Source organism: Glycine soja, chromosome 6, assembly GCF_004193775.1.
Source record: "Glycine soja cultivar W05 chromosome 6, ASM419377v2, whole genome shotgun sequence".
NCBI classification, from domain to species: Eukaryota; Viridiplantae; Streptophyta; class Magnoliopsida; order Fabales; family Fabaceae; genus Glycine; species Glycine soja.
This window is the reverse complement of record NC_041007.1, coordinates 43,004,036-43,017,744: the sequence shown is the minus strand read 5'-3', so window position 1 is coordinate 43,017,744 and position 13,709 is coordinate 43,004,036. Positions and strand designations below refer to the sequence as shown.

The 13,709-nt window shown below is 32.8% G+C and overlaps 1 protein-coding gene across 6 annotated transcripts; it reads left to right on the top strand.

Annotated features, from left to right (window-relative positions):
* The first annotated feature begins 5,131 nt into the window (after positions 1-5,131).
* Positions 5,132-8,611, top strand: LOC114417043 (disease resistance protein RPP4-like). Of its 6 annotated transcripts, XR_003667706.1 has the most exons (8): positions 5,132-5,739; positions 5,880-5,944; positions 6,022-6,517; positions 6,705-7,268; positions 7,529-7,570; positions 7,655-7,696; positions 7,781-7,849; positions 7,932-8,611. XR_003667706.1 is itself a non-coding variant. In XM_028382138.1 (5 exons), exons 1-5 carry the CDS (start codon positions 5,204-5,206, stop codon positions 7,933-7,935), a joined length of 1,665 nt encoding a protein of 554 aa, XP_028237939.1. In that variant the 5' UTR covers positions 5,132-5,203; the 3' UTR covers positions 7,936-8,610. The 6 variants fall into 6 exon arrangements, 2 of the variants coding, with proteins under 2 accessions (XP_028237939.1, XP_028237937.1); XR_003667707.1 differs by lacking the exon at positions 7,529-7,570; XR_003667708.1 differs by lacking the exon at positions 7,655-7,696.
* Positions 8,612-13,709: the final 5,098 nt, after the last annotated feature.

Below are 13,709 nucleotides of genomic sequence, written 5' to 3'. Positions count from 1 at the left end.
GCAATCTATACCTCTTTCACCTATGGTTTTCCTTTTAGGTTCTGTAAGCCTGACTACAGCCCTACATCCCCAAATTTTGAGATAACTCAAATTTGGTGTCTTTTTGTGCCAAAGTTCATATGGGGTAACCTTATTCCTTTTGTTAGGAATTCGGTTCAACAAGTAACAGGCTGTCAACATAGCCTCACCCCAAAATCCTTCACTTAAACCCGAATAGGATAACATGGAATTCACCATTTCTTTCAAGGTTCTATTCTTCCTTTCGGCTACACCATTATGTTGTGGTGTATAGGGAGTTGTAGTTTGATGTATTATTCCAGTAGATTGAAAATAAACCGGATCATAATACTCACCTCCCCTATCCGTACGAAGAGTTTTGATTAGCCCATTTTGATGAAGTTCTACCTCTTTCTTATAAATTTTAAATTTATCAAGAGCTTCATCTTTTGTATTTAATAAATATACATAACAATACCTTGATGCATCATCAATAAAAGTAACAAGATATTTTTTATGAACTAATGATGGAGTAGCATGCAAATCACACAAATCACTATGAATAAGGTCTAAGACTTTAGTCTCACTTTTAACACCCTTAAAAGGTTTCCTAGTGATCTTGGTCAACATGCAAGTTTTGCATTTTTCAATGTTCATATCAAAAGGAGGAATCATACTTGTTTTTGACATATCTTTTAATCTTTTGTAATGAACATGTCCTAATCTAGCATGCCAAATTTCTGATTTTGTCATATTAGTTATAGAACTACACGAGGCTATACAAACAAATTCATGAACAAAAGGAACATCAATGTTTAATTTAAACATTCCATTACAACGATAACCAAATCCAACAAATGAACCATGTCTTGACAAGATGTACTTGTCACTTTCAAGTACTTGCTTGAAACCACAATTATTTAAAACCATACCAGACAATAAGTTCTTACGAATACCAGGTACAAAATAAGACATTATCCAAATACAAACTTTTTCCGGAAGTAAAAACTAAATTCACACAACCTAATCCTAGGATTGGTTCAGTTGCAACATTGCCCATCTTCACAATAGAGCCATCATCGATTGGTCTAAATTCCTTGAACCAACGACGATCTTTGCACACATGGCTTGTTGCTCCCGAATCAAACCACCAAGCAACGTCATCATCCTGCACATAGAATGCATCAGATATTAGTGATACATAATTTGAATTCGTATTCGAATTAAAATTATTCACTACAATCTGACCTTGTTGCTTTTCAGGATCATTAGACCCACTTGGACCAGCCTTGTTCTTTCCTTTGAACACCCGGCAATCCCTCTTTAAATGACCAGGTTTCCCACACTTCCAACATGACAATTTTGTCTGTTTGTTTGGACCTTTGTTCTTATTTCCTTGAAATTTTCGTTTGTTACCTTTAGCATTGTAATTTTGCTTAACTGTTCCACTTTCCTCTACCATATTAACGGAAGAGGAACCTGCTACGGTTTTATCATTGACTTTGTCAATTTCCTGAGCCCTCAGCGACTCCTCAATCATGAAATGACTACCGAGTTGAACCAGAGTCAACTCTTCCTTCTTATGTTTCAAGGTATGCTTGAAGTCTTTCCAAGAAGAAGGCAGTTTATCAATTATAGATGAAACTGCAATGGATTCATCCATTTTCAAATCATGTTGAGTAAACTAACCCAAAATCCGCAGCAGTTCATTATATTGCTCCATAACAGGTCTCGAATCAATCATTTTGTAATTAAAGAAATTATTAACTAAGAATTTGTTACTTGAGGCATCTTCTGCCATATGCTTGGATTCAAGAGAGTCCCATAATTCCTTAGCAGACTCAACATTTTGATAAATATCAAAGAGAGAGTCAGACATACCGTTCAGAATGTGTCCACGACAAATGTAATCGTCGTTCTCCCATTTCGAACGCTTCCTTGTTTGATCCAGAGTTTCGTCTTCCATATACACCGGCATTGGTGTACTCAGCACATACACCACATTCAATGTTGTCAAGAGAAAGTGCATCTTCTTCTGCCATCTTCTGAAATCCTTCCCTTCAAACTTGTCCAACTTTGCAAACTTGCTTGTCATCTTCGAACTATCGTTCGTCATCTCGAAAGATTTGATTCAATCTTTTGTTGGTTAATTTTGAAAATCGAGATAATCCTGGATAAATCTGAAGTCGTGTATAAACACTTTCAGATTGAATCAAATTTCGGGGTTCAACCAAAATTGTTCAATCGGATAAAATCAGAAGATTATAATTCAAGAGTTTTGTTTTGGTCTTGTATGTTTTTCACATCTTGTGCTTTCTGAACCAGGATGATTATTTATAATCATAGAACAAGTGGTTTTTGGCGGTTGATGGAAGTTATTTATTTTTAAAAATTGCCGTTGATGGAAGTTTTAGTAACTTCCATGTAACTTCCAACCGTTGATGGAAGTTTTAGTAACTTCCATGTAACTTCCAACCTTTGCCTAAACCGAACATCTCGTTATTACATTAAAACAAGCGTGCACTCTTATTTTAACATAATAAAGAGATCAATTACACTAAAATGTCCAACAATTTCACCTATTATAGAAGGTCTTGAGTCTATGTACAAAAAATAGGTAAATGCTATTTTGGTCCTTCAATGTGTATATTGGTGACAGTTTAATCCTTCAAAACAAAAATTTTGATTTAATCCATAAATGTGTAGAAAGTACAATAATTTAGACTATGTTTGATAAAACTAGCTTATAAGATAGATGAAAGCTAACAAACTAAAGGGGAGATTATAAGCTGCAAGTTAGGGGTTAAAAAAAATCGGAAGCTAGTTGAAAGAGTTTGGTAAGATTAACCAAAAAACTAGTTGATAAATGTCAAATTACATGAAATAACATATTTAATATTTTTATCGTTTGAATTTATTTCTAATAATTTATCATCGAAAGACGTCATATAATAATTTTTTAAAATTTTGTATTATAAGGAAAATGTAAAGATTTAGAGATTTTACTTATATCATTTAACATAAAAAAAATTATATTATATTTGGAAAAAGTAGAATTAAATCAAATAAAGCTTATTAGATTTATAACATTGTTTAAAATCATTTTTAATATTTAAAACTTTATTAATACTATTATTTTGAAACAAAATAAAAAGTTTTAACCTTAAGTAGTGGTGTAGAGATGACAATTGATGAGTTGACTATTGAATAAGTACAAGGGTGAATTTAGAAAATTATCAAAGGTGGTTGATTTTCTTTTGGTACTTTAATTATTTAAATATCTAACTTCTGAAAAATAAATATTAACATTTAATAAATAATAAATTTTGTAAAATGATTTATTAATTTACATGTAAAATTAAAATTGATTTTATTTCAATTGATACAAGAAGAAAATACATGCTTTTAAAAAATTATATTACAATGAAGGTTATATATGGGAAGAGTCAACTGACAACAACAGTTTCATTCTTATCATTTATTTATTTTTTAAAATTTAACCAATATGATTAATGATCTATTATAACATTTGATTTCAAAAAAATAAATCATAAAAATACAAAATATAACTCTAAAAGAATTATTGTAAATGTAAGTTGATTAATAATAATAATAATAATAATAATAATAATAATAATAATAATAATAAGTTTCCCATCTTCATATCTAACAAGAAGCAATTGCAATTTTGCATAAGAGGATGATGAGAATGATGTTGATTAGCATTACTGCTAAGGTGTAATTAAATCAAGGACAAGTGTATGTTTCGGGATATACAAAGTGTGGGTAGTGACATTGGTGCTGGGTGATGAAATACATGACCCCATTTTATTTTTCCACTTTCAAGTTTCAAACGGATAATAATTAAATAAAAGCCAGTAATTATGGTTTAGGCATTTTTTCTTGGGAGCTTCTCCCAATAAGTTTTTTCATAATTTCCTCTAACTCTCGAAGAATCTTCGGTCCTCCTTCGGATGAAATTGGGTTCGTGTTGCTTCCAGTAATGTGAAGTTGGGTTCAGTTTTCCATTTTATTATAAAGCTAACACGAACGCGTTTTTGTTTTTGTTTTTGCATTGCCCTGTTTTTCCACTAAATAGAATAAATTCATCCTAGCGTGTCTTACGGATTGGAGTCATATGCTGCAGTTAATAAGAGAAAATACTTGTACATACTTGAACAAGATATGGTTTAACTTTTTCCATACATTTTTTTTTACAACATTTCACGGTACTTAACAAACAACACCCACAAAGAGTTTCAAACTCATGCATACTAACTTTGTTAAAAATCCACCATAATTACTCTTATGATATTTAAAAGTTATAAAATGTTCTGATTTTGTTCCAATAAAATTTGCAGTAAGTGTTTTATTTTAAAATTGAAATGTCATTTTTTTTCTTAGACAAAATTTGGATATCCAAATCTACTTGAATTATTTGCTTACATCAATTATATATACAAACAAAAAATATCACATTTTATATTAGTTATATACACAATTAATATAAAAAATATTATATTTACATCGATCGATGAAACAGTCATTATGGTATGTTTAAATAAGTCTAAGCCCAAAAACAATATATTACAACTTTGTGTTTATGAGAGAAAAAAATATTTTAGCTTAGAAATTATTCATGCATTAGGGAAATAGTGCACACCGCATCTAAGAGTTTCTATAACATCTCAACTTCTTCATTTTGTGATATATAAATGGAATTGCTATAAAGTAGTACTACTATTATTTTAGACATGTTAAATGAAATTGTGAAGACTTTGTACCTGGGTGATATAGTGAATGACTTTGACCGCTGACTAAAAGAAAGCCAGATATTTCCCCCTTTGCATAATAAGGCTGATCAAGTTGGTATTTTTTTTTATTTTTTATTATGCAAGTTGGTTTGTTATGTCCGCCTAATCACTGTTTGGATGATATGTATTTAATAATCGGTATATATATGTCCCGCGTAAAATTAATGTCATTAAAGGAGTGTTGGGATTAAGTGATAATAATTTTTATTCAACAACATAATTTGAACTTGATTTCCATCATATATAAAATTTCATTGGCACAGTGATAATTATCAATCACAATGAGATTGATGTCTAACTCATTAACTTAAGAAACACTCCTTGACCTTGACATCTGACTTAGGAAAAAATTATCATGGTACTATACTTACCACTTTAATTAGTTTTAGTGTATGAAGTTTGATTCTATATTCCAACAGACCAACCTACATTCCGGCATAATAATACTAAACTTTTTTCTTCTAATGGCTGAAACATGTTCCGGTGCATCCAGATATGATGTGTTCATTAACTTCAGAGCGGAAGACACACGTTATGAATTTATCCGGCATCTCTACAAAGCTCTTTGTGACAAGGGAATCCGTGCTTTCATTGATGAAGTGGACCTTCAGAGAGGAGACAAAATAACAAAAAAACTAAAGGAGGCAATTGAAGGGTCAAGGATTGCCATCACTGTGTTCTCTAAAAACTATGCTTCTTCCTCATTTTGCTTAGATGAACTTGCAACCATCCTCGGCTGCTACCGCGAGAAAACTCTGTTGGTTATTCCTGTCTTTTATAAGGTGGATCCTTCTGATGTAAGACACCAGCGAGGAAGTTATGCAGAAGGATTGGCTAGGCTTGAGGAAAGGTTCCATCCTAACATGGAGAAATGGAGGACGGCTCTGCAGGAAGTAGCAGATTTGGCTGGGCAACCTTTGAAAGATGGGTATCCCTCCTTACCAAGCTTTTGCTTTATAATTTTCTTAAAATTAAAAGAGAAAATAAATGTTTATTAACCTTGACATGTTATGGATACAAGGGTTTTAGTTTAACTTCACTACAACTATAATTTTTTGTTTGAAACAGAGCTGAATATGAATACGAGTTTATTGGGAAGATTGCTGATGATGTCTTCGACAAGATTAATAAACGTAAGTAAGATTAGAAATTTTGAACTCCAACACTCCATCCACAATCATACTAATCTTTTTCTTCTCACGTTTCATAGATGTGCCATCATCATCTTCCTTCACCAATGATGTGTTCCTCAGCTTCAGAGGAGAAGATACTCGTTACAGTTTCACTGGCAATCTCCGCAGAGCCCTTCATGACAGTGGAATTCACACCTTCGTTGATGACGATGAGCTCCAGAGAGGGGACGAAATAACGTCAGAACTTGAGAAGGAAATTGAAGACTCCAGATTTTTCATCATCTTTCTCTCTCAGAACTATGCATCTTCCTCATTTTGCTTAAACGTACTTGCTTACATTCTTGAGTGCGTTAAGAGAAAACGTTTGTTGGTTTTGCCAATTTTTTACAAGGTGGATCCTTCTAGTATTGGAATTCGATTCCATGGAGGTAGTTTTGGAGAAGCATTGGCTAATCATGAAATGAAGTTCAAAGCTAAAATGGACGGGTTGGAGCATAACATGGAGAAACTGGAAAAATGGAAGATGGCTCTGCACGAAACAGCTAACTTCTCAGGCTATCATTTCAAACAAGGGTCTTCCTCGCTAATCTTTTAACTTATTTTGCTTTAATTCCATTAATTAATTTTCACTTGTCTAATTCTATTTTAATGTTAAAATTTAAAGAGTTCAAGATATTTGTTAACCTTGAAAAACATACATACCAAGAAATGGATATGAGACATTTAGTTTGACTTCACACAAATTTCCCTGTTTGAATAGGGATGGATATGAATACGAGTTTATTACCAGGATAGTTGAATTGGTCTCTAGCAAGATTAAACAGGATGCTTTCCATGTTGGGGATTATCCAGTTGGACTAGAGTCATATTCAGAAGCATTCAACTATGATGTGTTCCTCAGCCTCAGAGGCTCAGACACACTCCATGGTTTTACTGGCTATCTCTACAAAGCTCTTCGTGATAGCGGAATCCACACTTTCATTGATGAAGATCTTAACAGAGGAGAAGAAATAACACCGGCAATTGTGAAGGCAATTGAAGAGTCCAGGATTGCCATCGTTGTGCTCTCTATAAACTATGCTTCTTCCTCCATTTGTTTAGACGAACTTGCAACCATCCTTGACTGCCTTGAGAGAAAAAGAATGTTGGTTTTACCAGTCTTTTATAATGTGGATCATTCTCAGGTGCGACTGCAGGAAGGTAGTTATGGAGAAGCCTTGGTGAAACATGAGGAGAGTTTAAAGCATAGCATGGAGAAGTTGGAGAAATGGAAGATGGCTCTGCATCAAGTAGCTAACTTGTCCGACATTAAAATCAAACATGGGTACTCCACCTTACCAATCTTTTTTACTTTATAATTTTTCTTGGATTAAGTTTCGCTTTGTTTAATGATTTGGTGTTAAAATTTAAAGAACTTGCCATATGCAAGTTACCCTGCAGTCGTATTTCTACAACTGAGTTGACCAACTTATTGATGGTAAATTTAATGAGTAAATTTTCCTCATCTTGTAAATTAATAAATTCACTTTACAGTTATTCATTTACTTGTTTCTTTCTTCTGTTTTATTTTAATTTTCTTTGCAGAAGTTCGTGAATGAGAAACTTTTGAAATTTTCAAGCGAAAAGGTTTAACAAAGATACCTGAAATTCACTTTACAGTTATTCATTTACTTGTTTCTTTCTTCTGTTTTATTTTAATTTTCTTTGCAGAAGTTCGTGAATGAGAAACCTTTGAAATTTTCAAGCGAAAAGGTTTAACAAAGATACCTGAAATTCACTTTACAATTATTCATTTACTTGTTTCTTTCTTCTGTTTTATTTTAATTTTCTTTGCAGAAGTTCGTGAATGAGAAACTTTTGAAATTTTCAAGCAAAAAGTTTTAGAAAAGATACCTGACACATCTGGTTAGCCAAATTTTGAGAAACCTTCATTTGAATATTGTCAGAATTTAATTACAGCTCATGATTCGATTTGTTTAATTTATAGGTAAGCTTAAAATATTGAGTGCTTTTGGTTGCAACAAGCTTAGGAGTTTTCCAACCATCAAGTTGACCTCGCTTGAAGACCTCCATCCTTCATGTTATACTTGAGAGTTTTCCAAAAATATCAGAAAAGATGGAAAATGTAAGGGAACTTCATTTGCAGTACACTCCCATAAGTATGTCTGATTAGTTGTGGAGTTGTTCAGTTACCAAGTACACTACTACAAAAAACTTATCCTATGATGCAGCTTCAACTATGGTGCTTCAAAAAACGACGTTGTTTTAGACACGGTGGCATTTTAGTAAATAATAGGTGTATTTCAATGACATTTAAAACGAAAACGACATTGTATTTGTATTACAAAGACGTGCTCAACACACCGTCGTTGAGTTCAATTATTCAAAGACGGGTTTTATGAACACCGTCCTTGAAGGGGACACTACTAGAAAATGCATATTCTACATCGGTCAGAAAGCAACGATGTTGAACATGGAAACTTCTACATCAGTGGTGACGTAGGCATTGATGTAGTAAGATGTGCTTTCTACATCGTTTTACAAAAAACAATGATGTTGAATATGGGAACTTCTACATCAGTGGTGACGTAGGTACTGATGTAGTAAGCCGCGCTTTCTACATCATTTTACAGAAAGCAACGATGTTGAATATGGGAACTTCTACATTGGTGGTAACATAGGCACCAATGTAAAAACATATTTAACATGCATAATAATTTGAGGTTAATTAAAATAAATAATTTATAATGATAAAATTATCTATAAATAAAATTAATCTGACTATAGTGATAAATATGACTATAAATAATTGATATAAGATATTAAAAAAAATTTACTGTTTATAAATATGACTATAGTGATATTTGCTAGATATAAAACATAAATAGCTATAAAACAAGAATAGAATCCCCACTTATGCTCAGGCTTGAAAGAAATAACAAAAATAGAAGATATAACTATTAATCTAATAAAAAGAAGAAGAAGATAAAGCTATTAATTCAGATGACTATACAAGTTAGAATAAGACTATTGAAGATCATAAAAAATACCTTTCCAAGATTAGGTGCCATTCCAGGAGTTGTCAAGCATTTGTCAACTTTGAGCTTATTTTTACCACCTATGAGTGTATAAAGCTATATTAGATATGGATAATGTAGTTTATAAACTTTAATATTGTTGGGAGGAAAAATTATAGTTGCTAAGGCACCAAAGACATATTTAAAATTAGAAAAAGTCCTTAAGCACGATGGCAGTCTTTTTTTTATCTCATGTTTATACTTTTTTTGGTTAAAATAATAAAAATTATTTAATTAGAATGCAATATTCAATATATTAAAATTTTAAAAATACTACTTATCTTTAAATATTTGTTCTGAAAAATATTATGTATGCCATGTAATTTAATGTCTGATGCACATATGAATTGGGACTTTCACAAAACACTTCATTACCAGCCAAAGAATCCGAGATAAATGACATTGTAGTATAAGCAGAAGATTAGAGGGAATCACTTACCACTTTCACATACCTCACACAGATTCCATTGTTTTTGTATCCTCACTCATTGGTAATGATAGTTTACATGACCGACCTTGTTGACATGAACAACATAAAATACACCACTGATTAAAAGACTCTAATTAAAGATTCAACATGAATAAACTATCTTTCCCCTTAACCAATTTAACACTTTCTTGGCATATAGCTACATACACCGAACAGATCATGCAAAATCCTTGTTGAGTTTAATTTCTATATACTGTTGATGTAACCTTTCACTTTTCATAATCAATATGTATATGCCATGGATGATATATGATATATTGAAAGAAAAATATGAAAAATGAAGCATATACTAACCCCAAAACAGAAATTCTGGTAACTGGCATCAAAGACAGAAGAATTCTCTGCCTTCCCGAAATTCATCTCAGAGGAATTGCGTTTATTTGAACTAGAACTTTCACTATAAGTCATGTAAGCAGATGAAGTTGAGGAATCAGAAGAAGCAAGAGAAGGGCCTCCATCCAATCCAATATCCGCTTGAAACATGTCTTCAAAAAGCTGTTGCAACTCCTCAAAGCTCTCCTCTCCATTTTCCTGTTATTTTACACATAAATTTATCAATTGTCTATGCCCCCAATAAACTTTTTTAACAAACTGTTCAGCAAAATATCAGACCTAGGATGTTCCTTTCAAAACTAGCAAACTGTATGGAATTCTAAGACCTATAGTTACAAATATTCCTAGAAGAATATGTGAAGAGTTAATTTTAATCAACCAATATGGAAAGCACGTTGTTATTCAAAGTTTTTGTTGTTTTGGTATGGTATGGTTCAACAAGAAACTTCAATAATAGCCTTCCAACTTTTGTAGCATTTGGACCAACAACAAAATAGGTAATTCGGCCCCAAATCTAGAAAGAAAAAGGTGGATTCATGAGTCATGATCCTGGAATGGTCCATTCAGGACAACAGAAAAACTATAAACTATATACTACACACTTACATAGTATTTGACAAAAGTGGACACTATGTTATGTCTAGCATTATCCACTAAACTAAAATATATATAAAAAAACATTTTAATTGCATAGCTTTATCACCAAACACGCCTCTAACTAGATGACTCACATTTTTGGATCAAGAACACTCCTCCCTATGGTGGAAACAAGATCCAATTCCACCCCCCAACTAAACATGATTCCATGAATTATTCCCCTCTTTTTGAGTTCTTTAAGCAACATGCCCATGTAAATTTGTACACACAAATTGACTTGACTTATAAGAAAGCTTGTGCCTTTGTGGCAATCGCAATGAATAGAGCCAAGCATTTGTAGGACAGATCGGATTCTTATTAATCCCTAAGAAGATACCTCTTTTCACATGAACTAGGGAGAAAAAAAAAACATGGACAGTGCAGAAAACAGAAACGTGACAAGACTGCATGAAAAAAATACTACTTATCTTTAACTATTTAATCTGAAAAGATGGTATTTGTTCTGCAAAAATATTATTTGTTCTAAACATCATAGTGAAAACATACCAACTGAACTCTTGTTAAGAAATACATTTAACTGAAATTCAAATAGATAATAATTAGAGAAAAATCAAAATTGATATAGAACTCTCATTCTTCGCAATCAGTGAAGAGAAAGTGTGAAGATATAAGGTTGGTTGGGTGGTTAAGAAGGAAGGGAAGGAGGAAAAGGTCGCGGGTTCAATCCCTCCTGTTAACAAAAACTAGCTGCATCAAGAAGTATAATTGCCAACTGCACATTATTTGCAATTTAGCTGTCAGGGAGCATCATATAATGTACATACCTGTCCCGTTGAAACAATGACAGGGTCGTTCATTAATTCTGTAGCTGCATCACTGCTGTTGTTGTAAACAGACAACATATCCTCATACAACCTGACAGCTGGTTCATCAACCCTCCCTTTAGCTCTTCTGAACTGGGCAAGAACCAACTCAACCTGAAATTTTGGGAGAATTAAACAAGATTGTGTAAATAGCAAAAGAATTAGAGATAAAGAAGTGCCACAGTGGTGGAGTATCCATTCTAATCCCATGGTAATTCAATGAAAATGGTAGAATAAATTAAATAAGGAGTTAACACTTAACTGCGAGCCTTGTCCAGAAATAACAATTTCAGTAATGGAATTGTTGATTACATGATCAGAAGTAATGGAATTATTAACCAAAAACTGCAGTCACAGATTTTTTAATTTATCCTCCTTGTCAAGTGTCTCTCTGCGCTTGTCCTTATCACCTCCCTACAAAGAAAAAATCCAAGTGAGGCTCACATTAAGTATTAGTACAACAAATTTAATAAGTAAAACTAAACTAGACTGAAAACAGAGAGTCGTAAGGCTAACCAGCTTAATAAAGATGTCATCATTGTCTTTCTTGTTCGAGAGATGCTGCAAGGATTCAAAAACTTTAGTATCTACTTTTCTCTCCTCGGTCTTAAGTGCGTGGAAAGCCTTCCTTCTCTCTTCTAGTACTTTTTCATATTCCTCGAGAGTCATCTCCTATCTACCAGGAAAGAAATGCTATTAATTAAGCTATCAAATTTAAACAAACTAAAAGCATTAACTAAGAAATTCTACATACAACAATAGAAATAAAAGGCATGTTAAGAAATGCAAGAAGTATAAATACACCCAATATTGAGAAGGAAAATTGTCAAATTTTAATGATGGAAATGGAAATTAAGCCAACTGAGAATTTCTTCTGTGACTAACGATTGAATAATCACAGGAGTTCTCAAATTCACAGTTAAATTTCAAAAGTGCACAACATAAAAGTAGTACAAAAACAATAAAAAATAAAGATCCAAAGCAATGAGTGACAACTCATAGTAGAAAGGGCAAGCTAAACTTTACCGGATTATCATTCATTCAACAGACTCCAGAATATTCCTGTAAATGTAAGTGACTTTACATCTGTGATCATATGCACAATTACAATTTCATAATGAGCTAGTTATAAGTGACAAATAAAAAATCTTCTGCTTGACTACTGGTAATGTTAACATTTTCAGAACCAGACAAAATCAGAACATTAGAAATAAACAAAGAACAATCACCTTATTCTCAGGCTCTTTTTGTTCAGCTTCATTAGTAGGATTTTCCTTGTTTCCATCTGCAGCAACATCATCCTCACCTGAAGGGTTTTGCTTTTCATCACCAAAATTCTTAGCAGTTTCATTCACTTCAGCAGTGGCCCCAAGTAAAATTGAAGAGAGAAAAGAAATACACAAGAATAAAATTTCATGGAAATAGTATAAAACAAAATACATGTGCAGACTAGAGGTGGAAATCAACATGTTTTTAACAAATATCTATTGTTATTGACACATAAAAGTCATTACAGCAGGTAAATTGTTTCTAACACTTAATCAAATACATGACAAACACGAAAGCGGTTGTTTGCATGTTAACTATAGCTTTGTACATTGGATGCTTCTAAGTTTTACAAAATATTCTGCCCATTTTTTCGTAATGTTGTCATGATGTTGATGTCTAGCGGCGTGCCATCACTGAACCACTACACAATATAAAATACAAGTAATTAGTTACACAGTGCTAAAAAATGAAGACAAAACTTACCAGTGTCCAATTAGTCTTCAATTGCCCGACGATTATGTTCCACATCCAATGCAAGACATAATAGCCACACTCATAGGCTCCGCTTTGAACGTGACTCCACATTGAATGGGAAAAATCATTCAACGTTACAATTAACATGTTTTCCAAATGGAAATCAATTGTATCCAAATTCAAAATGTACGACTAACCTTCACTTCAATCCACCGTGGTGTATTGTGACCAAATTTCCCATCACTCTTGGTTTCCAAAGTCTTAAATGCACTGTAAAGAAACATTAAAATTGTTAGCTAATGTGGGCAACACTACTACAGTACCGCGGGTTCTATAACCAAAATTCCACAACTTAAAATGAGTTACTTAACTTGTTAATTGCAGCTTTTATATGAACATCTGGCCTTCTACGCAAAGAACAAAACCATACGGCAGTATTTTTTTTAGGACATAAAACAATGAGCTGCCAATGTCCCCTACATTTGCGTGTACAACAATGATGTATCAATAACACAAACATCATTTAACTTATAACACAACATAGTCAACTTACTGATTCAAATAAGCGCCTAGATAGGCATTTCGGTTCGATTCCTTAAGCAATTTTTCAATGTATTCTTCACATTGTCCACATCTATCATTTGCATTCAGTATAGCCTGCG